The sequence below is a fragment of the Ascaphus truei genome, chromosome 1 (genome assembly GCF_040206685.1).
Source record: "Ascaphus truei isolate aAscTru1 chromosome 1, aAscTru1.hap1, whole genome shotgun sequence".
Taxonomy (NCBI): domain Eukaryota; kingdom Metazoa; phylum Chordata; class Amphibia; order Anura; family Ascaphidae; genus Ascaphus; species Ascaphus truei.
In genome coordinates this window covers 3778102-3800958 of record NC_134483.1, presented here as the reverse complement: position 1 = coordinate 3800958, position 22857 = coordinate 3778102, and the positions used below count along the sequence as shown (strand labels likewise).

At 48.1% G+C, this 22857-nt stretch overlaps 1 protein-coding gene across 1 annotated transcript; it reads left to right on the top strand.

Annotated features, from left to right (window-relative positions):
• The first annotated feature begins 676 nt into the window (after positions 1 to 676).
• On the top strand, positions 677 to 22197 carry LOC142467750 (uncharacterized). The gene is made up of 5 exons (XM_075573655.1): positions 677 to 1275; positions 5933 to 6014; positions 11043 to 11562; positions 12912 to 13025; positions 17132 to 22197. The coding sequence occupies exons 3-5, from the start codon at positions 11124 to 11126 to the stop codon at positions 19210 to 19212; spliced, it is 2634 nt and encodes an 877-aa protein (XP_075429770.1). The 5' UTR covers positions 677 to 1275; positions 5933 to 6014; positions 11043 to 11123; the 3' UTR covers positions 19213 to 22197.
• Positions 22198 to 22857: the final 660 nt, after the last annotated feature.

Below are 22857 nucleotides of genomic sequence, written 5' to 3'. Positions count from 1 at the left end.
GTGCCCCCCCCCCATCCGTTTCGTGTGCCCCCCCCCCATCCGTTTCGTGTGCCCCCCCCCATCCGTTTCGTGTGCCCCCCCCCATCCGTTTCGTGTGCCCCCCCCCATCCGTTTCGTGTGCCCCCCCCCACCTCCGTTTCGTAGGGAGTGGGGGGTGAGAGGGGATGGAGGGGGGGTGAGGGGGAGAGGGAGGGGGGTGAGGGGGAGAGGGAGGGGGGTGAGGGGGAGAAGGGGCGAGTGGCCAAAACGGGTCGGGTGGGCGTGGCAATGACGCAGGGGGGGGGGGCGTCACACTGTGCCAGGGGGTCCCTCCCGCCCTCGCTCACAGATCATTAGCGCGCGCACATAGGTTCTTTTATTGTATCCTCAGCCCCTCCCTTTCCCACTGTATATATTATATATATATTCTACATATATTCTACACTCCCGTATGCACCTAGTGACCCCCAGGTTACCCCCTTCATATCATTGGCCAAAAGGGAGCAGTGAGGGAGCAGGCGGTGTATACACCGCTACATGCAGAAGTAACTCTCTCTCCCTAGCACTGTGTCTGGGAAATGTTACTGTGCTGCTTCTATGTGTCACTGCTACTGAAGGCTAGAAAACTACAACTCCCATGATGCTCTGCGTGTAAGCATGCGCAGTAGGACATAGTGCTGTGACCCGGATGTAGCAGGCAGTGATACAGGGAGGGTGTGTGAGCTGCACATTGCCCTCACCCGGTAGGAGATTAAACATCTCCCCAGCACCCAGCCCTGCACCCACAGAGGGGAACCACAGGTCCAGCACCCATCCTGCACCCACAGAGGGGAACCACAGGTCCAGCACCCATCCTGCACCCACAGAGGGGATCCACAGGTCCAGCACCCATCCTGCACCCACAGAGGGGAACCACAGGTCCAGCTGCTGCCCATCCTGCACCCACAGAGGGGAACCACAGGTCCAGCACCCATCCTGCACCCACAGAGGAGAACCACAGGTCCAGCACCCATCCTGCACCCACAGAGGGGAACCACAGGTCCAGCTACTGCCCATCCTGCACCCACAGAGGGGAACCACAGGTCCAGCACCCATCCTGCACCCACAGAGGGGAACCACAGGTCCAGCACCCATCCTGCACCCACAGAGGGGAACCACAGGTCCAGCACCCATCCTGCACCCACAGAGGGGAACCACAGGTCCAGCACCCATCCAGCACCCACAGAGGAGAACCACAGGTCCTGCACCCACAGAGGGGAACCACAGGTCCAGCTGCTACCCATCCTGCACCCACAGGTCCAGCACCCATCTTGCACCCACAGAGGAGAACCACCAGGCCAGCTGGTAGGGGGAGGCACAGCTAGCGAGGGGGTGACACACACACAGCTAGCAGTGGAGGGGGGGGGACGACACAGCTAACAGTGGAGGGGGGGACACAGCTAGCAGTGGAGCGGGGACACACAGCTAGCAGTGGAGGGGGGACACACAGCTAGCAGTGGAGGGGGGACACACAGCTAGCAGTGGAGGGTGTGGACACAGCTAGCAGTGGACGGGGGGGACACGGCTAGCAGTGGAGGGTGGGGACACGGCTAGCAGTGGAGGGTGGGGACACGGCTAGCAGTGGAAGGGGGGGACACGGCTAGCAGTGGAAGGGGGGGACACGGCTAGCAGTGGAAGGGGGGGACACGGCTAGCAGTGGAGGGGGGGACACGGATAGCAGTGGAGGGTGGGGACACGGCTAGCAGTGGAGGGGGGGGGACACGGCTAGCAGTGGAGGGTGGGGACACGGCTAGCAGTGGAGGGGGGGGACACGGCTAGCAGTGGAGGGTGGGGACACAGCTAGCAGTGGAGGGGGGGGGACACAGCTAGCATTGGAGGGGGGGGGGGGACCCGGCTAGCAGTGGAGGGTGGGGACACGGCTAGCAGTGGAGGGGGGGGGACACGGCTAGCAGTGGAGGGTGGGGACACGGCTAGCAGTGGAGGGGGGGGACACGGCTAGCAGTGGAGGGTGGGGACACAGCTAGCAGTGGAGGGGGGGGGACACAGCTAGCATTGGAGGGGGGGGGGGGACCCGGCTAGCAGTGGAGGGGGTATACAGCTAACAGGGTGGACACAGCAAGCAGGGGTAGGGGGTGGGGGACATCGAGAAGGTTGAGGGGTGACATAGCAAGCAGGGGGAGGGGAGCGGGACACAACGTGCAGGGGGAGGGGAGGGACATACACAGTATATACCATACACAGCTGGTATACACAGTAATTACAGGACACGGTGTGTGTGTCACACTGTGCGCTCCCTGCTGTTGGTATACACATTAATTACAGGACACGGTGTGTGTGTGTGTGTGTGTCACACTGCTCCCTGCTGCTGGTATACACAGTAATTACAGGACACGGTGTGTGTGTGTGTGTCACAATAGGGAGTTGAGTTTTAAGGTTTGACTTAAAGGCGGGGAGTGCAGGTGTGACGTGTAGGAGTAAGTACACGTAATGGTGTAATGTGTAGGGTTAAATACACGTAATGGGGTAATGTGTAGGGTTAAATACACGTAATGGGGTAATGTGTAGGGGTAAATACACGTAATGGGGTAATGTGTAGGGTTAAATACACGTAATGGGGTAATGTGTAGGGGTAAATACACGTAATGGGGTAATGTGTAGGGGTAAATACACGTAATGGTGTAATGTGTAGGGGTAAATACACGTAATGGTGTAATGTGTAGGGGTAAGTACACGTAATGGGGTAATGTGTAGGGGTAAGTACTTGTAATGGGGTAATGTGTAGGGGTAAATACACGTAATGGTGTAATGTGTAGGGGTAAATACACGTAATGGGGTAATGTGTAGGGGTAAGTACACGTAATGGTGTAATGTGTAGGGGTAAATACACGTAATGGGGTAATGTGTAGGGGTAAATACACGTAATGGGGTAATGTGTAGGGGTAAATACACGTAATGGTGTAATGTGTAGGGGTAAATACACGTAATGGGGTAATGTGTAGGGGTAAATACACGTAATGGTGTAATGTGTAGGGGTAAATACACGTAATGGGGTAATGTGTAGGGGTAAATACACGTAATGGGGTAATGTGTAGGGGTAAATACACGTAATGGGGTAATGTGTAGGGGTAAGTACAAGTAATGGGGTAATGTGTAGGGGTAAATACACGTAATGGGGTAATGTGTAGGGGTAAATATGGCTGCTGTTAATAAAGGTCAAACCCTGCATTACCCCTACCTGTCAATAGTGTGTGTGTGTGTGTGTGTGTGTGTGCGCGTGTGCGCGTGTGTGTGTGTGTGTGTGTGTGTGTGTGTGTGTGTGTGTGTGTGTGTGTGTGTGTGTGTCACTGTGTGTGTGTGTGTGTGTGTCACTGTGTGTGTGTGTGTGTGTGTGTGTGTGTGTCACTGTGTGTGTGTGTGTGTGTGTGTGTGTGTGTGTGTGTGTGTGTGTGTGTGTGTGTGTGTGTGTGTGTGTGTGACACTGTGACACTGTGTGTGTGTGTGTGTGTGTGTGTGTGTGTGTGTGTGTGTGTGTGTGTGTGTGTGTGTGTGTGTCACTGTGTGTGTGTGTGTGTGTGTGTGTGTGTGTGTGTGTGTGTGTGTGTGACACTGTGACACTGTGTGTGTGTGTGTGTGCGCGTGTGTGTGTGTGTGTGTGTGTGTGTGTGTGTTTCCTGGTTCCGGCACTTCAGGGACCAGGGGATAACTTTATGATCAGTTGCACACCTGTCTGCTCCCTTTCCGTGCGAGGCCGCGCTTATAGTCCCTGCGACGCTGACGTCACTCTGCGGTCACTGAAAAAATCGAATTGACTTCCAGTGATCACGACCAAGCCGTAGCGCCGCTCGCCGCTCCTACTATAAGCGCACGCGACAGATTCATTGCATGTGTTTTGACGCAACGTCGCCATCGCCGGCACTATAAGCGCAGCCTAAGGCTGGGGCCATGGTGCAGCTGAGCGAACAGACTGCCTTAAGGCAGTGTTCGCGTCCATGCGCACGGAAGCGGGAGGGGGCTGTGCGTTGCGCAAGAAAACTGATTTCTTGGCGCGACAAGTGGTCATATGAGTGGTTCGCCCAATGAGGGGGAACCAGCTCCGTGACGCCCCCCACGGCCCGTCCACCATTGCCAGGTAAGCGTCCGCTCACTGACACGCCTCCGCGCGGGCGAATGCACCATGGCCCCAGCCAAAGGCTGAGCTTCTACTGAACACCGTGCAGGATCCCTGGAGGCCGCTCCTAGTGCGATAAATGTGTATTTTCAAGCGGCGGCCGCGTCACGTGAGCGGTTCGGCCAATCCCAGCGAACCAGCTCCGTGATGTCATGGCCACGCTCCCCCCATCGCCTCCAACACTATGAGCAAGATCGCAAGCAAGCGGCGTATAGGAGCTTGGCCTACCTCATTTTAATGTTACTTTCTATCCACCTATCAGGAGCTGGTCACGTACACAGCACCTGGCCCTGAATGTTGCAATATGGTGGGTTACGTGTATAAAATGGTGGGGAGGGAGACCCATAGTCAGCTTCAGCTGTTCTCTTTCTTGGCTGAGAGGATTCCAGCTGCAGTGCCAGTTCCTGTACCGGTTCCAGGCAGGAGGTCCAGTCTGGTCAGGTCCAAGACCAGTTCCTGGACAGGTCCAAGACCAGTTACAGGAGTAAGCACTGCAGTGGAGGATAACAGGGAAATCCCATTAAGGATGTCCCTGTGACTAGGCTGGCAGGGTATCCCCCATTTTACCCGGGTTGGGTATGTGTTGTCTGTTTTATATGTATGGTTGTGGATATTTATTTTCCAATGAATTAATTTGATAAAGTCTTGTGTTTCTATCTGGCGAGTTGATCTCTGCTATTAGTCCTTGTCCCCCATGACAGCTAGCAGGGTGGGCACAGCTAGGAGGGGAGGGATACAGCTAGCAGGGGGGAGCACACAGCTTACAGGGGGGGGGCACAGCTAGCAGGGCACACAGCAAATAGGGGTGGGGGGAGACACAGCTAGCAGGGAATATCTGGGTTTCCAGGTGAGTTCCCAATAAATGAGACGCCCCCTCCCCAGGTACAGACGGCGGCATTGTCATGTAGGAGAAATAAGCAGCTGCCTGAAGGGCAGATAAAGGAGGGCAGCAGGGGATAAAAGGGGCAGTAACCCCCATAAGGGGAGGGGGAGTGTCCGCTTCTCCTACACAATAGGGAGTTGAGTTTTAAGGTTTGATATAAAGGAGGGGAGAGCGGGTGCTTGGTGTATGTAACGTGTGAGCGAGTCCCAGAGCTAAGGAGCAGTGAGGGTGAAAGGGTTAAGGCGAGAGCATTATCTTTGAAAGGGGTGAAAACGAGACAGTTCTGGGTAGAGCACAGGAGACTATCGGGCATAACGAGAGCTCAAATGTGATCTGTAGGGGGGAGCAGATTGTCAGGGTCTCCTAGACCTCCTGCCTAGCCATAGCTTCTTTGTCCACTGGGTGTGCTGCTGTCTTCTGTTTCCTCTGGGTTCCTCTGTCTGCCTGTCTGTCTTCTTGTTGCTCCTGTCTCTGTCCTTTATAGCTTCTGCTTCCTGGTTGTTCAATTGCCTTTGCTTGAAGTCAGACTCCTATTGCACATGCCTCTGATCCTGATCTGTTTCTGTACCTGTCTGTATATAGAAGTCTGTTCACAGTAAAAGCCCTTGCTGGTAATCTGGCTTGTCCCTGTTTGCTCCTTGCTCCCCGGTCTCAGTCCCTGTTCCCCGGTCTCAGTCCCTGCTCCCTGGTCTCAGTCCTTGCTTCCTGTTCTCAGTCCCTGCCCCCAGACCTTTCCCTGCTCCCCTGTTCCAGTCTACTCGTTGCCGACCTCTGCTTGTTTCCTGACTTCGCTATCTGCCGCCTGCCTCTGATCTCTGCTTGTGACCCCTACTACGCTCGTGCTGTTCCGGCCACCGAGAAACCGAGAATTTTATAGGTAACACTATTTTCTTCCTTTAAAGGGACAATCCCTCTTGGGGTCTGTCACAGGAGACCAGGCAATGTACATCTTTTTTACCAGGATCATTCACTGAGCAAAACAAGGTGATGAAACAAATTGTAATTTATTCGCATAAATTCGTTTACACACAGTGGAACACAAAATACAGACAAAAAGACACTTACTGGGGTTCTGGGGCAAAAAAGCTAGACTTTCCTAGGTGCAGGGAACACTAAATAAAAGTTTTATCCTGACCGGGACTTTACCCTGACCCGGAATCTCCTGGTTTCCAAATCGGCGTGGAGTTCCACACGCCACCTCTCCCATCTCTTCTGAGAACTTGGATTTTTCTTGACCGCGGGCTACCACCGATTCTCTGGAACTGAAATCAGCATCAAATTCCAGCCGCGACCGCTACGTTCGATTTTGAGAACTTGGCCGCAGAAATCGGGACTCTGGCGGGCGCTTTTCTAGCTTGAAATCGAAGCCGGTTCCTCTGCTATTCGCGCAAGAGCAACTTTGAAAAGCCCGCGCTCCTACTACTGGGGATCTCCAATCTCATTGGCTTAGACATTTCTTATTGTATTCTGAGTTTCATTCATCAAACTCAGCAGCCAATCAGAACCCAGCCGGTATGAGAAGCCGGGTCAGTGGTAAATATGAAATTGTCAAGCGACATGCGTGAGTTTGCCACCTCCGTCCCTGGCTATCTCAATGCCACCCGCTAGGTCAGGCTCCACTAGGTCTGGCAGAGCAAATGGCAGCCCGGACGACTGCCATTGTTCCCCGGAGCTGGGTACTGGAGCCCTTCCCTGCTACCCAAATGGCTTTCGCACCTTTGGCATCTCTGGCTACTTTGAACTCCGATGTCCAGTAGACTTACTGGCGCCTATGGGTTAGCCCTGACAGCCTGTTTGGGCATCGGTTCCGAAAGTCCCAAGCACATTACAGTATATTAAAAAAGCATGGTTAATACACTCCTAAGTCTCTTTGGAATGGGGAGTAGAATAAGAAAGATGTACTTTGTTCCTATCAGCCTTATTCAATGTACACTATATCTTTTGAGACTTAGTCTGGACTCTCAGAGTCCCCCATAACCTCATCTATGGTTGGGGTACCCACAAACTTAATACCTTAGTACCTGGGCACTAGCTGGGGTACCCCCCTTAACCCAGGGATCCCATCAGCTACAGGGACACTTGTTCATCCCTGTGCCTCATTCACCTTTCTGGGCTGTGCTGAAGCAGGGTACCCTAGTGGTGAGTCGCGCTTGCATTTTCCAGGGGGGGTATTGCTGGGAGAATGTGCCTACATGTATCTGAGAACCAGCCATGATTCCCGGGTACATTTTTACGGGAACCGTAAACTCCGGACCTAGGCACATTCTGACAACAACCCCCCCATGAAACTCATCCCCGAGTAATCCCTGCTCGCTGGCATGTCTGGAAAGGTAAAAACACAAACAATACTTTATTTACGCAAAGTACAGTAGAAGCATACCATGTTACTGGGTCCAAGAGCTAACTCTTGAACCCTTATACACAAATCAGGGGTAACCAAAAATGGGCTTAACCTTTATTTGAGAGCCTGGTTACCCCCTACCGTCACCGGGTCAAAGTGAATTAATGCCAGAGACATGTTTAAGGGCTTACATCTGGGTAATTGCACCTGTATTTTAATTAAATCAAGTAATTTAGTGTAAACCACATGATCTGAGACCTGGGAGGGTCGGATTTCCTCTGGCTGCTCCCGTGTGTGTGATGTTAATCATGTCCTTGTACAGCCAGAGTGCCGCTCCCTCCCGCCGCTCCCTCCCGTCGCTCCCTCCCGCCGCTCCCTCCCGCCGCTCCCTCCCGCCGCTCCCTCCCGCCGCTCCCTCCCGCCGCTCCTTCCCAACGCTCCTTCCCGCCGCTCCCTCCCGCCGCTCCTTCCCGCCGCTCCCTCCCGCCGCTCCCTCCCGCCGCTCCTTCCCGCCGCTCCTTCCCGCCGCTTCTTCCCGCCGCTCCTTCCCGCCGCTCCTTCCCGCCGCTCCCTCCCGCCGCTCCTTCCCGCCGCTCCCTCCCGCCGCTCCCTCCCGCCGCTCCCTCCCGCCGCTCCCCCCTGCCACTCCCTCTCCTCTAATCTTTATTGGTTCTCCGGTAAGAACATTGGGGGTTAAAGGTAAAGAATGAAAGAAACCACAAATAACAATCAGTTTCCTATTCAGAGGCTTTTAAGAAATTCGCTTTTAAATTAATAAAATATTTTAAAAAATTAAAAATGCAAAGACTGTTACATTCTTCCCTATTCTCACAGTTAGAGGTGTTTAGGGAAGACAGTCAGACTATTACATTCTTTCCTATTCTCGGGGTTAGCGGTGCTTAGGGAAGACAGTCGGACTGTTACATTCTTTCCTATTCTCGGGGTTATAGGTGCTTAGGGAAGACAGTCGGACTGTTACATTCTTTCCTATTCTCGGGGTTAGAGGTGTTTAGGGAAGACAGTCAGACTGTTACATTCTTTCCTATTCTCACGGTTAGAGGTGTTTAGGGAAGACAGTCGGACTGTTACATTCTTTCCTATTCTCGGGGTTATAGGTGCTTAGGGAAGACAGTCAGACTGTTACATTCTTTCCTATTCTCACGGTTAGCGGTGTTTAGGGAAGACAGTCAGACTGTTACATTCTTTCCTATTCCCGGGGTTAGAGGTGTTTAGGGAAGACAGTCAGACTGTTACATTCTTTCCTATTCTCGGGGTTAGAGGTGTTTAGGGAAGACAACATTTTGTTTTTCTAAATTTATGTCTAAATGGACATTGGAAAATAATTGCAGGGGGCAGGGGGACAGGGCATATGTATTGTGACATTTCTGTATCCGCCGGCCGCTTGGTCCCCCATTCGCCCCCCGCTTGGTCCCCCGTTCGCCCGTTCCCCCCTCCCCCCCGTCCGCCCGTTCCTCCGCTTGGTCCACTGTCCGCCCACTCCCCTGTTCAGCAGGCGGAGGCGCGTGCACGCGGTGGCAGGAAGCACCATGTGTGCTCCGGGCGGGAGGCGGCGGGGCTGAAATTGGCAGTGTACGTGTGACGGGTGGTGGGGAGTATTATTTTATTTGCCAGGTATCCCCCGTCCGCCCGCTCCCCCGCTGATCATTCCGTGTGTGGGGGATGTTCTGAGGCGGCAGGAGGCAGCAGGCCTGAAATTGGTGGGAGACGGGGGACATTATTTTATTGATTCATGCTCGGACGCCAGCTTGCTCCCCCGGCCGCCCACTCCCCCGGCCGCCCGCTCCCCCACTTGGTCCCGGCCGGTTGAGGTGGGAGGCGCCGGGCGCAGGGGTGTGAGGCGGTGGGCCGGCGGCAGGGATGTGAGGCGGGAGGCGCAGTGGTGTGAGGCGGTGGGCCGGCGGCAGGGGTGTGAGGCTGGAGGCGCAGGGGTGTGAGGCGGCGGGCCGGCGGCAGGGGTGTGAGGCGGAAGGCACAGGGGTCTGAGGCGGCGGGCCGGCGGCATGGGTGTGAGGTGGGAGGCACAGGGGTGTGAGGCGGCGGGCCGGCAGGAGGCGCAGGGGTGTGAGGCGGCAGGCCGGTGGGAGGCACAGCAGGGGTTTGAGGCGGGAGGCACAGTAGTGTGGGCCGGTGGGAGGCGGCAGGGGTGTGAGCTGTGAGGCGGGAGGTGAGGCGGCGGTTTACTGACTTATGTGGGCGGGAGGCAGCGGCTGGTGCACAGCGTGTGGTAGGCAGTCTTGGAGAGGCGCACGCGGTGTGAGGGTGGTGTGTGAGTGTAACAGTGGGTAAGAGTGCACCGGCCAATAAGAGCTGTGGGAGGGCAGGCAGACCGACGGACCAATCAAATTGTCTACAGGGACGCACAAACACTTTCAGTTTTATAATATAGAGTTAGAGTTGTATAGAGTTAGAGTTATATATATTTATATAGAGTTGTTTAGCGTTGTATAGAGGTATGTATGTATGTATGTATATATTGTGATGCCGTCACTGCCCTGTAAGGGCTAGAATGGGGCAGTTCTGGGACTTTACAGGTCTCATAGAGTTAATCATTCTGGAAAGGTCTGTTCAGCTGTTTGTTAATGAGCTAATTAGCCTAGCCTGTATAGTCAGGAAGTGATACAGAGATCCTCGGGGGGAGGAAGGTCCCGTTCAGCGGACCGAAACGTTGGATATATGTGCAAGTTTCTTTAATACAGTTTATAGCTGCTTATACCTTCTGAATGCTGTTGTCTCCTTACCTTTGCTGGTAATGTATGCTTTATTATTTTTTATGACATAAGCACCAGGTCATTATATCACTACAGGAGTGCCGTGTGTGTGTGTGTTTTTTTTTCTTTCTCCGCACTGGCTGCCTGTAACATGGCAAATTTATTTGTTGAAATTCAAAGCCCTACATGCCCAGAGTCCCAGCTCTCTGAGAGAGCTTCTAGTTCCCTGCACTCCCATTCACTCACTTCTATCTGCAGATGAAGGACTCCAACAATTCCCAGAATCTCGTTGACTTCCTGTTGGGGCCCGAGCTGTTAGCCACGCTGCTCCCACTCTCTGGAACAGTCTGCCTCATACAGTTCGAGAGGTCTCTCTCTGGGAATCTATAAAAACAGGCTCATGACATGCCTGTTTACCCAGGCATTTAATTAATGACCCACAACTCGTCCGGCATTTAATAGCTACAGCACCGTCACTTCCTGTAATGTATCTTTCCTTGTTTTTGGTCTCTTGTTATGTTTTCTTCTTTTTCCCCTTTTGAAACTGAAGCGCTTTGAGTCCCATTGGAAGAGAAGCGCTATATAAAAATAATGTGTTGTTATTATTACACTATAGAACAGTACAGCGTGTTACTATGTTGCACTAAGAGGACATCACTATTCCTATGGCTGCTGATCTCTGACTCTTTATTCTGCGGTTTGTATACTAGATGGTTATGTTATAACTTAATTCTGATCCATTCATGTAATTTGCAGTGATTTAAATGAAGTTCCTGTTTGAGGAAGGACCATATGTTTGTTTTGGCGCCCCTGTCTCCTCTGACTCCTTTTTGGGGCTGTTTTGTGTTAATAATATTAGGTTTGAAAGCTAAAGTAATACTAAATGCTGTATATTTGTCCAAGAAAACAGATCATACTAATGACATTTCTTCTCTTTTATAGAGGCACAGCTGTCACCCAACAAATATAAATCAAAGAGCCTCCTATCTCAGCACCTTCAGAGGGGCACTGTCCACTACCAGCATGGACAGAGGGGCACTGCCCGCTACCAGCATGGACAGAGGGGCACTGCCCACTACAAGCATGGACAGAGGCGCACTGCCCACTACCAGCATGGACAGAGGCGCACTGCCCACTACCAGCATGGACAGAGGCGCACTGCCCACTACCAGCATGGACAGAGGGGCACTGCCCACTACCAGCATGGACAGAGGGGCACTGCCCACTACCAGCATGGACAGAGGGGCACTGCCCACTACCAGCATGGACAGAGGGGCACTGCCCACTACCAGCATGGACAGAGGGGCACTGCCCACTACCAGCATGGACAGAGGGGCACTGCCCACTACCAGCATGGACAGCGGGGCTCTGCCCACTACCAGCATGGACAGAGGGGCACTGTCCACTACCAGCATGGACAGAGGGGCACTGCCCACTATCAGCATGGATCCACGCCTGTTAAGTGAGTTTAGTAGATATTTTGGTGGCTTTGAAACTTGCAAGAAGGGAATGGCTGATTATTTAGCTGTTGTGAGTCAAGCCCCAAACTAACTAATCTTGTGTTCTCATAGAATCACTAGCAGGTCAGATATGTCTGTCACGGTAGCCCAGAACTTTTAACACCATTTATATTTATTTGGATAAGACATCGGAAACACACAGAAATATAAAATATAGAGAATATACCCACTTACTGGGGTCTGGGGTTTGAGGACTAGACTGTCCTAGTTGCAATGTTCCTGCTTCAGCAATGGCTTACCTTGATAGGACCCTTGTCCTGGACTGAAATCCAGCCTGCTGGTGGGCCTCTCCATGCTTCCCTGTGTGAATAGCTGTTTCACTTCAGAAGCACCTTTGAGAGGCCCGCCAGCAGCTGCTTGTCTTCCAATCTCCAACAGGAAAAGAGTTATCTGCTACACTGCTCTCCCTTATATAGGGCCTGCTCCATATTTAATACTCTGCAATAATAGGAGGGAAGAATTCAGAACTTGGCAATGGAAATCGTGCTTATGAATTTGAACTCCAGGAACTGTTTTCCTGGCTAGCCCCATACCCCCTGGGGTCCTGGCTCCCCTGAGTCTACGTGAAACAAAGGGCTTTCTACTCCAGATATCCTGTTCACCAAATGATTCTCCCCCCTCTGGTTCCTCTTTGAACTATGGACTCTATGCAAACTGGCTGGCATCTTAATGTATAGAGCCTTATAGTAAACACAAAACTCGATTATAAAGTACACTTTGTTACAGAATATACTTTGGGGGACCTAATACTTATAAGGGAAATAACTTGGGGATATTTGGCTCGAAATCCAGGAGTCTGGGGGACACAGGAAGCCCCGGTGTAATTTACCCTGCGTACCGGCAAATCATGCCTGCTCGCTGGGGAGAGTTAAACGACTACCAGCAACTTTGGCCCCCAACTCCTGCAACCGAAATAATTGTATTTTCACCCAAATATCCCCCCTCAAACTGACACACAAGAAATGTCAGAGTTCTAGGGCTAAAGGAACATGAAATAAGAAAAGACAGGGTCATTTTATTTTCCGGCATGTATTATCCCTGGTCCCTGGCGTATGGAGGTACCAGGGACCCCACGGGTTCAGGGGTAACCAGCAGGCTTAACCTTTATTAGATAGCCTGGTTACCCCCTCCCGTCACAATGTCTTCAACTCTGTCATTTTCTGCCAGAAGGGCCAGTTAAACATTTCTTTACGAGAGGTATTATAATATACCAATATCAGAGGCGGTGAAATCACAATAAGATTTCCTGTTCCCAGCTTTACATGAGGGATTTCCCTTCTCTCGTTGGCAGGTTTCCCAGTGATTGTACCGGAGAGGTTAGAGATTAAGTCAGAGGAAGAAGATCCGAACACTGAGGAACATCTCACCCCAATAATGGGAGAAGTAGATACATTTCCTGTTGGTGGTAAGTACCCTTATATCCTCACTTATCTTTATTCCATTTGTGTAAAAAGAAAATGGACTGAAATGTCTACAATATTAGGGAAAAGTAATATTAAAGCCTGGATACATTTATAAGCTACATGTTCTAGTGAAATAAAAACAGCCATGATTTGTCTGTTATATTGAGAATATTATTGTTATTGAGGTTTGAACACAAACTCCACCATGTTTTCAGCATCCAGAGGGTTAATTGCAAAGTAAAATCAATTTCTTCTTTCCTCCCCTTAGGAATCTGTATAATGTATTTCTGTATAGGGATTGTAATACAAATGGCAGGGGATATTAAACATTTTAATCAATCTGGTACTTCAGGGGGTTAATGTTGGTTACAAAGTGTGTTAAAAATACAAGAATTTATTTTATGACTGGACTAGACCCTTCCTGTGTCTCCGTTGTTCTAGAAAGGAGGCTTAACCTGGGGGCTATCACTGATGGGCCACTAAAAGTGAAATATATACAGGTTAGAAGGCTGTGGCTGATAGCCAGATCCTGGGCTTTCAGCCTCAAAGAAAACCTTAACATTCTTGAAATATCCACCGTGCATCACAGAGAGAGGTGATAAACAGGTCCCCACTTAGGGAAGGGCTATATGAAAAATAAGAAATGACGGGCCTGAAAGCAATTCATAAGAGTAACACATCTGTCTCATCTGTAACTGTTGTGAGTACACAAATTAAATCATACCACACACTTCATGATTTAGAGATGGAAAAGACAGATATCTGTTTCTCCTGCGAAAATAGACGTTGGGCTGTCAGATTTTAGATACAGGCGTGTATGTGGAGAGCACAGACACAACCGTGAATGAGGCGCCTGCCTAGGTATTAGGGAAATGAAGTTATGAATGTTTTCCTACAGATAAAGCATCTGGTCTTGGAGACACTCAGCCTCTAAGGTCTATGAACCTTTGAATGACCTGTCTATTAAAACACTCACCCTCAAGACCCTTTTCTTAAAGCAATCAAAACAGCACACAGAGTTTATGAATTGCAAGCCTTGTCACGCAAATAACCATATTTCCAAGTTCATCAAGATAAAATTGTGATGAGGAAAGTCCCTCACTTCCATGCTAAAGTGGTATCCGAGTTTGCGATGAATCGGCGTATTGTGGTTCCTTCCTTTTTTACCCTCTCCCTTCTAATGAAAAGGAGAAATGATTACATAAGAAATTTGAAATTTCAGTAAGTATATTTCATATTAAAAGTAAAAGTTTAATTTCTAGAATTACAATTAAAAGAATAATAATTTGAAGTATCCTTATTTCCTCCAAATAAAAATGGTATCCGCAAAGCACTGCCAGAGCATAACAATTGAGTCATACAGATATTTAGTCCAAATATTACAATCTTCTCATTACCAATATGTAAATGAGCGCATCTGGTGGTGATGGAGTTGCCCAACAATTTTAAATAAAAACTATCTTCATAAAAATAATTGTGGGTCAAATAAAAACCATACTGTCAATAAAAAAAAAATACCTTGTTCTTTATTCATTCAGGATCAATATATAAAAAAAGAAAAATCCTGAATAGCTTCATATCCCAACTTGTGTCCTACACTTGTATGTAGAGATGTAACATCACAGGTCCCACTCAAAATTATGTTTGTCTTAAAGGTAGAGGGGGAGGGAGGGGGGAGAGAGTGTGAGGGAGTTCCACATACAAGATGCAGTGAGAAAAAAGGGTTTCCAGCAAGCAAACTGTAGAGATGAAAGTGGTGGAGAGTAAACCGTTATGGGTAGAGTGCAGCAGAAAGTTAATTTATTCTGTCAGCATAGTTTTGGACATATTGCATATGGGTCATATTTACCAACAGTCTTCTACCACAAGACACCTTTCAGTGCTAGAAGTCCCCTTCCTGCTCATTCATGTCAATGTGCTGTATGGTGTCTTCCAGCACCACAAGGTGTATGCATGTATATTTTTATTTATATAGCCCCACCAATGCTTTACAGAATTACCAATACGGTACAGGGAGATAATATACACAGTTTCACAACTGCGTTACACAGGAAGTTTAAACTGTGGACTTGAGGGTCCCTGCCATACAGAGCTTACAATCTAAATGGAATAATGGGACATTTACAGAATACAATAAGTGCAAGTACAATATCAAACATTTTGAAGGTGCAAGAACGTGCATCAGAAGTGCAAGGACTAGCCACGGGCCCAGACTAAGCAAATTTGTAATTGAAGAGATATTTCACGTGTGACTTGAAGATGGGTGGAGATGTGGATTGGTGAAGGCTGAGGAGGAGGGAGTTGCACAGCAAAGGAGACAAAAGTAAGCACGGTTTTAGATGTGCGAGTATTAGAGAGACAAATTGAGCAGAGAGGAGACTGCGTTCAGCAGAGTTAGAAGGGGTATAGCAGGAGTTTAGAGCTGAGAAGTAAGGGGATAGAAGATTCTTCTTTAAGTCTCTACGTTCTTCTAAGTATTGCAGAGTTTAATGGGGAGCTACTGATAGGATATCAGGAGAACAGGGGCAGAGATGGACCAATAAGAGAGTAAGAACTCCAATGGCGCCATTTTTAATACATTTTAGCATTTGGACACAAGAAGGCTAGAGAGGAGAAAGTTGCATAAGATGGGAGATGAGGGGGTGCATGAAAGTGTTAGCAAAGGGCAGATTTTGGAAATGTTGCTGAGGGAAAACCGGCATTATTTAGCGACAGCCTTAATGTGAGTGATGGAAAGGGACGAGTCAAATATTTAACTGTAACGATTATGCTCATCACAAACCAGGGCCGGGCCGCGTGGCTGAGGTGGGTATGGATATACACCGACCTTAGACCATGAAGCCGGGTCGGGGTTGCGAAGTTCGTCGTCGTGCGTAGCCAAGGTCAGGATTGGAGAAAGCAGTGTAGTCCGTAGGCAAGCCGGGATCAAGGTAGGTGGCACAGGAGCAAGGTCGAGGTCACATGCAAAATTCGGTAACGGGAAAACTTCAGCGAATGAGCTTCAGCGCGACGGGGAAATGATAGGAGACACAGGAACACAATGCTTCAGCACAGGGGCATCAGTACAGGAACAATCTTCGCTTGGAGGAGGCTAAGAACCAGAAGCCACAGCGCTGGGGATCCAGCGCTTCAGCACAGGTAAACAGGAAAAGGCTGAGGGAGAAGAGGGCGAAGGCACACGGAGGCCAAGCCAGGCCAAACAGAGGCGTCTGTGGCAAGCACAGTTACTTGCAGCAGGAATTATGTTCAGCAACTTCCTGGGGGAAGGGCAGCAGCTAAGTAGCACAGGAAGCCAATCAGGCTAGAGCTGCACAGGAGGCAGCAAGAAGCAGGTGATACTAGATTGCAGGTTCAGGGAGGGGTTGTCTGGAAACTATAGCTCTGTAAGGATGAATTCCATCTAAACCCAGGAGCTGATTCCTTACTTTAACCAAGGCAGCGTGCGTGGGAAATTGGATGAATGGTATTGTTATTGACTGACAAAAAATGTGACCCAAAATAAAGCAATTGGGCCTGGCTTATATGTCCATGTAGTCTTCTCCCACCTATCTTTACACTATAGATTTCTGTCTGGTATAGTTACATAGTAGATGAGGTTGAAAAAAGGTATATGTCCATGTTCAGCCAATACTAAATTTAGACGACAGATACTTATCCTATATTCGTATTCACAGTATTTTGATCCGGAGGAAGGCAAACTGAAAGCCCCAGTGAAATATTATCCAATTGATATAATTAAATAGGCGAGGAATTCCTTAACTTTATGAACAATGTCAATGTTAATAATGATTTGGAGGATGTACCTTAGATAATCAATACAGTAATAAATACAAATTGTTATATATGTATCAAAATTAATTCACTGCAAGCTGCCAGAAACAAATTCAGGTTTTTGGGAACCCACCACACAAGTGATTGGGGGGCACTAGATATCATGGCGCCACAATTTTAAAGTCATGGGTATAGAGTAAAGAGAATATTTTGTTAAGTAGATAGTGATAAAATAAATTCTGCAACGCATACTGTATGTTGGTAGTAATTTGCTTTCAGTTATTTGATTTACAGATTGAAAACATTTGAGTTTTCTTTTGTTGTTTACTTCTCTTAGAGAACTTCGTGAATGATGAGCAGAACTGGAGCTCTGCTTTATCAAGAAGCTGGTTGATTCATCGCAGCCCTGAAGTTCCAAAAACGAATGATTCCTGCCACATGTTGGACACGTGCAAGAAACCAGTGCCACATGATGAATTCACAGGCCTTGTACAGCACACAGCACACACTGACTCGAAGTATGGATCAAGTAAAAGATATGATAGAGATTCAAAAAGAAGCTGCGGTGCTCAGCTTTTTGTCTGTTGTAAATGTGGAAAAAGTTTCTCACTGGATAGGGACCTGCTCACACACCCCTGTGACGACACTAGGGACCAAACCTTTACCTGCACAGACTATGGGAAAAGTTTTTCATTGAAGGGGAAATTCCTTTCACACCAAAAGATTCACACAGTGGAGAAATATTTTAATTGCACAGTGTGGGGGGAAAGGTTTTCTTGGAAGAGTCACTTCTGCAACCATGAGAGCATTTACACAGGGGAGAAACGTTTCACTTGTACAGAGTGTGTGAAACAATCCAGTACTCAGTGCCACCTCAACCAACTTGAGAGGATTCACACAGGTGAGAAACCTTTCACATGTACAGTGTGTGGGAAACAATTGAGTTCTCAGAGCTCCCTCCACCAACACGAGAGGATTCACACAGGAGAGAAACCTTTCACATGTACAGAGTGTGAAAAAAACTTTTCACAGAAGTGCAACCTCCTCAAACACCAGAAGATTCATACAGGGGAAAAAGAGTTCACATGTAAAGAATGTGGGAAACAATTCAGTACTCGGAAAGACCTCACCGACCACGAGAGGATTCACACAGGTGAGAACCCTTTCACATGTACAGAGTGTGGGAAACAATTCAGTACTCGGTGCAATCTCAACCAACACAACAAGATTCACACAGGGGAGAAACCTTTCACATGTACAGAGTGTGGGAAAAGCTTTTCAAGGAAGAGCTTCCTCCTCAAACACGAGAGGATTCACACAGGTGAGAAACCTTTCACATGTACAGAGTGTGGGAAACAATTCAATACTCAGAGCCACCTCTGCCAACACAACAGGATTCACACAGGTGAGAAACCTTTCACATGTACAGCGTGTGGGAAACAATTCAATTCTCAGAGCTACCTTCTCGAGCACAAGAGGATTCACACAGGGGAGAAACCTTTCGCATGTACAGAGTGTGGGAAACAATTCCGTTTTCAGAGCTACCTCCGCCAACACAACAGGATTCACACAGGAGAGAAACCTTTCACATGTACAGAATGTGGGAAACAATGCAGTACTCGGAAAGACCTCCGCGAACATGAGAGTATTCACACAGGAGAGAAACCTTTCACATGTACAGATTGTGGGAAACAATTCCGTTTTCAGAGCTACCTCTGCCAACACAACAGGATTCACACAGGGGAGAAATCTTTCACATGTACAGAATGTGGGAGACAATTCCGTAATCAGAGCCACCTTCACCAACACAACAGAATTCACACAGGGGAGAAACCTTTCACATGTACAGAATGTGGGAAACAATTTGGTTCTCAGAGCCTCCTCTGCCAACACCAGAGGATTCACACAGGGGAGAAACCTTTCACATGTAAAGAGTGTGGGAAAAGCTTTTCACAGAAGATCATTCTCCTCAAACACCAGAGGATTCACACAGGGGAGAAACCTTTCACATGTACAGAATGTGGGAAACAATTCAGTACTCAGCACACTCTCGACCAACACAACAAGATTCACACAGGGGAGAAACCTTTCACATGTACAGAGTGTAGGAAAAGCTTTTCAAGGAAGAGCATCCTCCTCAAACACCAGAGGATTCACACAGGGGAGAAACCTTTCACATGTACAGAATGTGGGAAACAATTCAGTACTCAGCACACTCTCGACCAACACAACAAGATTCACACAGGGGAGAAACCTTTCACATGTACAGAGTGTAGGAAAAGCTTTTCAAGGAAGAGCTTCCTCCTCAAACACCAGAGGAGTCACACAGGTGAGAAACCTTTCACATGTACAGAATGTGGGAAACAATTTGGTACTCAGGGCCACCTCTGCCAACACGAGAGGGTGTTCACAGGATAATCCTTTCACATGTACAGAGTCTAAATGCACTAGATTGCATCCTGCAAATAACCAGTTTATTAAGCTGAAATGATTTGTGTAAGACTTTATGAGAATAGTGCGGCAACAGAAGATATTGTCACGATAGCTTACAGGGTTATAATATACACCATAATAACTGGGTGGAATTGAATGCGACTGTGATATGATAAAGAAAGTTTATTCCTTCAGGGAAGGTGAACACACAATATTGAACAAATAACACACAGAATATATACACTTACTTAGGGAATGGGGCAATGAAGTAATCAGGATTCGGACTAGCAATTCATCAAGGCATCATGTCTCACTCAGATGTAGTCATGAACAACATTGGGCATAGAGCTGACAATCAGTTATAAAGGATTTGGGCTCTATCCCTAACATTGGGTCTCAGATATTGGTTCACAATTATCTGTACCCAATTACCTTTTGCCAGCTAATGTGGGAAGCACTTTGGTACCTGCCCCCAGGTAGCTGGCACGTGCGCACAATCCCTTAGTCAGGCTCCCATTTTCCTAGCCCCACTCAAGAGTTGGCGTCGCCAAGTCTACCAGGTGGGGATCTGGGCCGGGGAAACCTGACTAAAGGTGTAAATTATGGCACGTCATATGAAAGGCCATGTCCTGCGTTCTCTTCACCCTGTATATACAAACCGGGGGGATGAGCCTTTGATCAGTGGCTTTTCTGTAGACACACTGTCGCCCCCTGACCATTAACATACCGTATGGGTCGGGGATTTTCACAGGCTTTCTACCAGGCATAAAATACAGTACAGTTACAATATTTGATATAAATCAAAATATTCCATTCGGTTGGGCCGTGCGGGCTAAAACTTGCCAGACCCTCATGCAGGAGGGGACTCTACATGGTGGCCAAGTTTCAGCTCGCTGTGACACCCCGAACTGGAGTTACAGTAATACATTTTAAAACGACATGTTTTAGAAATTGCATTTCTCCACCATTGAAGTCAATGGCAGAACCACACTTTAAACAGTTACCCATACTCCGTTCGGTTGATCGGAGAGGGTTGGAAATTGCCATGTAATCATGCCGGAGCAATGACTACATGGTGACCAAACCCAGCCCTCTAGTCCTTACAGAACCGGAGATATGAGTTTTCTCTTTTTACACTTTTGGACTTAGTGTTTTAAAGCCACGCGGCTTTTCTCTGCCATTGCGGTTAATGGGGCGACCCTCATAGCGGCCGTGACCCTTTCCCGTGGCCATTGCCCGTCGGACCCTGTTGGGGTCGAGTAAGGGGGTGCCCTTGAGCTAGGGGCAAAAAGAATTAACCCGCTATCTGCCCTAGGACCGGAGTTACAATTTTAATTTGGATGAACTTGGCCGTGACCAAGTTCCCACGCCAATTGAGTGATCAAAATCTCTTTATTGAAATTGTATCCGCTTTCGGGGTTTGCGGTTTGTCCGGCAGTCAACTCGTTCTTGGAGGTCGGACTCGAGGAATCCCCATTGAAAGACATTACTCCATTCATTTCAATGGAGGAGTTCCACTCGTCCTCTCGAGCGCCACCTGCTGGTCTTTTCTGATCTCAGGCCAAAACCATGGAAATCTCCATAGACTTGCATGGAGCTCCAATGGCGACCTATGGGATGGGCTGCAAATGGGGATAGAAAAGGCGGGAATGGGAACAAAGGACCATAAACATGTTAATGCAATTCACCCTTTCCCTCCCGATCTGATCCCAGTGTAGGTGTTGGGTGCACACTCTAAGGGGAGCAATACATGTAACCAGGGTAACTCATTTTGCATTGAGGCAGGGGAATAAAAACACCAATAAACATAACAGTTAACCACTCGCCTCCCATACGATGGTGGGGGTGGCCCTTTTGTGTGTAACCCCTTTATTACTGGGCCCACCCCCCTCCATCGCTACAGATATCCTGCTCCAAGTTTAAACTACGTTTTAGAAATGAAATCCCGGCCACTTTTTACTGCCTGCACCTCACAAAGAGAAACTACACTGACTATAGTTATCTAAACGGAGAGCGGTAAGATCTAAAATCTTTATCCTGAATGTACAGAGGGGGAAAGCTTTTCACAAGAGAAACCGTCTCGCACACCAGAGGATTCATACAGGTGATTAATTATTTGCTTGTTCAGAGTAGGATTGGGCAATATATTGGTAGCATAGCTATACTGTGGTAATAAAAATTGCTGTTAATTTAATACTTACCATTATTTTTTACCATGGTCTTCCATTCTGCTGGCTGTGGTGAGCTACGTGGGGGTGGTTTCTGGAAGAAAGATTATTTGTGGCAGGTCAGACAGACAAGACTGGGGGGGATACAAATTTGTCCCTGACTAAGCTCCGTAGCTGGAGGGAAACGTGCGTTGGACACGTAATGACATCATCCATCTCCGCTATGGAGATGTTATAGACATTTAGTTTGGCAATAATTTTACTTACCGGAGAAGTGTGTGCTGTCTTACTATTTAGATACCAACATGTTAGGAGCGCTTTATCCACACAGTGGTTCCCTGGGGCTGTTTCAGTTTATTCTTGGATTTAAAACTGATATTGCTTACCTTTTTATTAATGGGCCGTTTTTCTACTAGCCTTCAGTGTTGAGCTGTTGGGGTCCCTGAGTTATTGTTTCACTCAGGTTTACTGAACTCAGTTCCTCTTTAAAGATATATATATATATATACCATACGATACCGGTTGCAACACAAAAAAACTAAATTTTATTAAAACTATTTGTGACAAAACAACATATATACTAGACATATACACACGGGATATAAAATCCTCGGTGGGAGAGATGGTTGAAATTGGGGATGAGCTGTTATATCTACCCGTTGCTCCATCTGTATACCTTGCTCATGCATGTTACTGATTGTATGGGTTTTCCCACTGACATTTTGAGAGGGTGGCATCAGGGACTGTTTAAACTTACATGTTTACTTGTGAGGCTTTCAATAAAATTTGTATGTTTATATTATTTTGAGTACATCTGAGTGCTATTTTGGAACACTGTGTGTGTGTGTGTGTGTGTGTGTGTGTGTATATATATATATGTATGTGTATATATATATATATATATATATATATATATATACACACACACACACACTTATGTAGACACAGCTCCTATATGAACTGTCCTTTACCTTTTATTGGTTTTATGGACTGCTGATTGCATACTATTTCATATATAAGCTATACCCTTATTGGTACACTACATGATTGCACCATCTATCTGCTTCATATTTAATTTATACCATTCTATCATTGGGTGCTTGTCACAGAGACCAGGCAATTACACCTTTATACCGGGATCATATCACTGAGCAAAATCAAGAAATAAAACAAATTGTCATTTATTCCATTGAATCAGACGTACACACAGTGAGTTACAATAAACAAGAGGAAACACACTTAGTGGGGGATCTGGGTTACAAAACTAACCTTTTCTAGTTGATATAGCACAGAAAACAAAGTCTTTAGATGACCGGGACAAAGCCCAAAAAGTCCTGGAACTGATCTTGGCACGCTGTTCCTACCACCACCGCTCTTTCCACTCTGGAGGTACTGAAATCCCTTGACCGGGATTGAGTACCAAACGTCCTGGTACTCTTTTTGGCTTGTAGTTCCAGCCGCG

What these genes read in the sequence shown, in the direction of transcription:
- LOC142467750 (XM_075573655.1), top strand. Translation starts at nt 11,124, where the DNA reads ATGGACAGAGGGGCACTGCCCGCTACCAGCATGGACAGAGGGGCACTG. An exon ending in CATGGATCCACGCCTGTTAA is followed by an intron (nt 11,563 to 12,911) that starts GTGAGTTTAGTA and finishes TCTCGTTGGCAG; the next exon opens with GTTTCCCAGTGATTGTACCG. An exon ending in AGATACATTTCCTGTTGGTG is followed by an intron (nt 13,026 to 17,131) that starts GTAAGTACCCTT and finishes TACTTCTCTTAG; the next exon opens with AGAACTTCGTGAATGATGAG.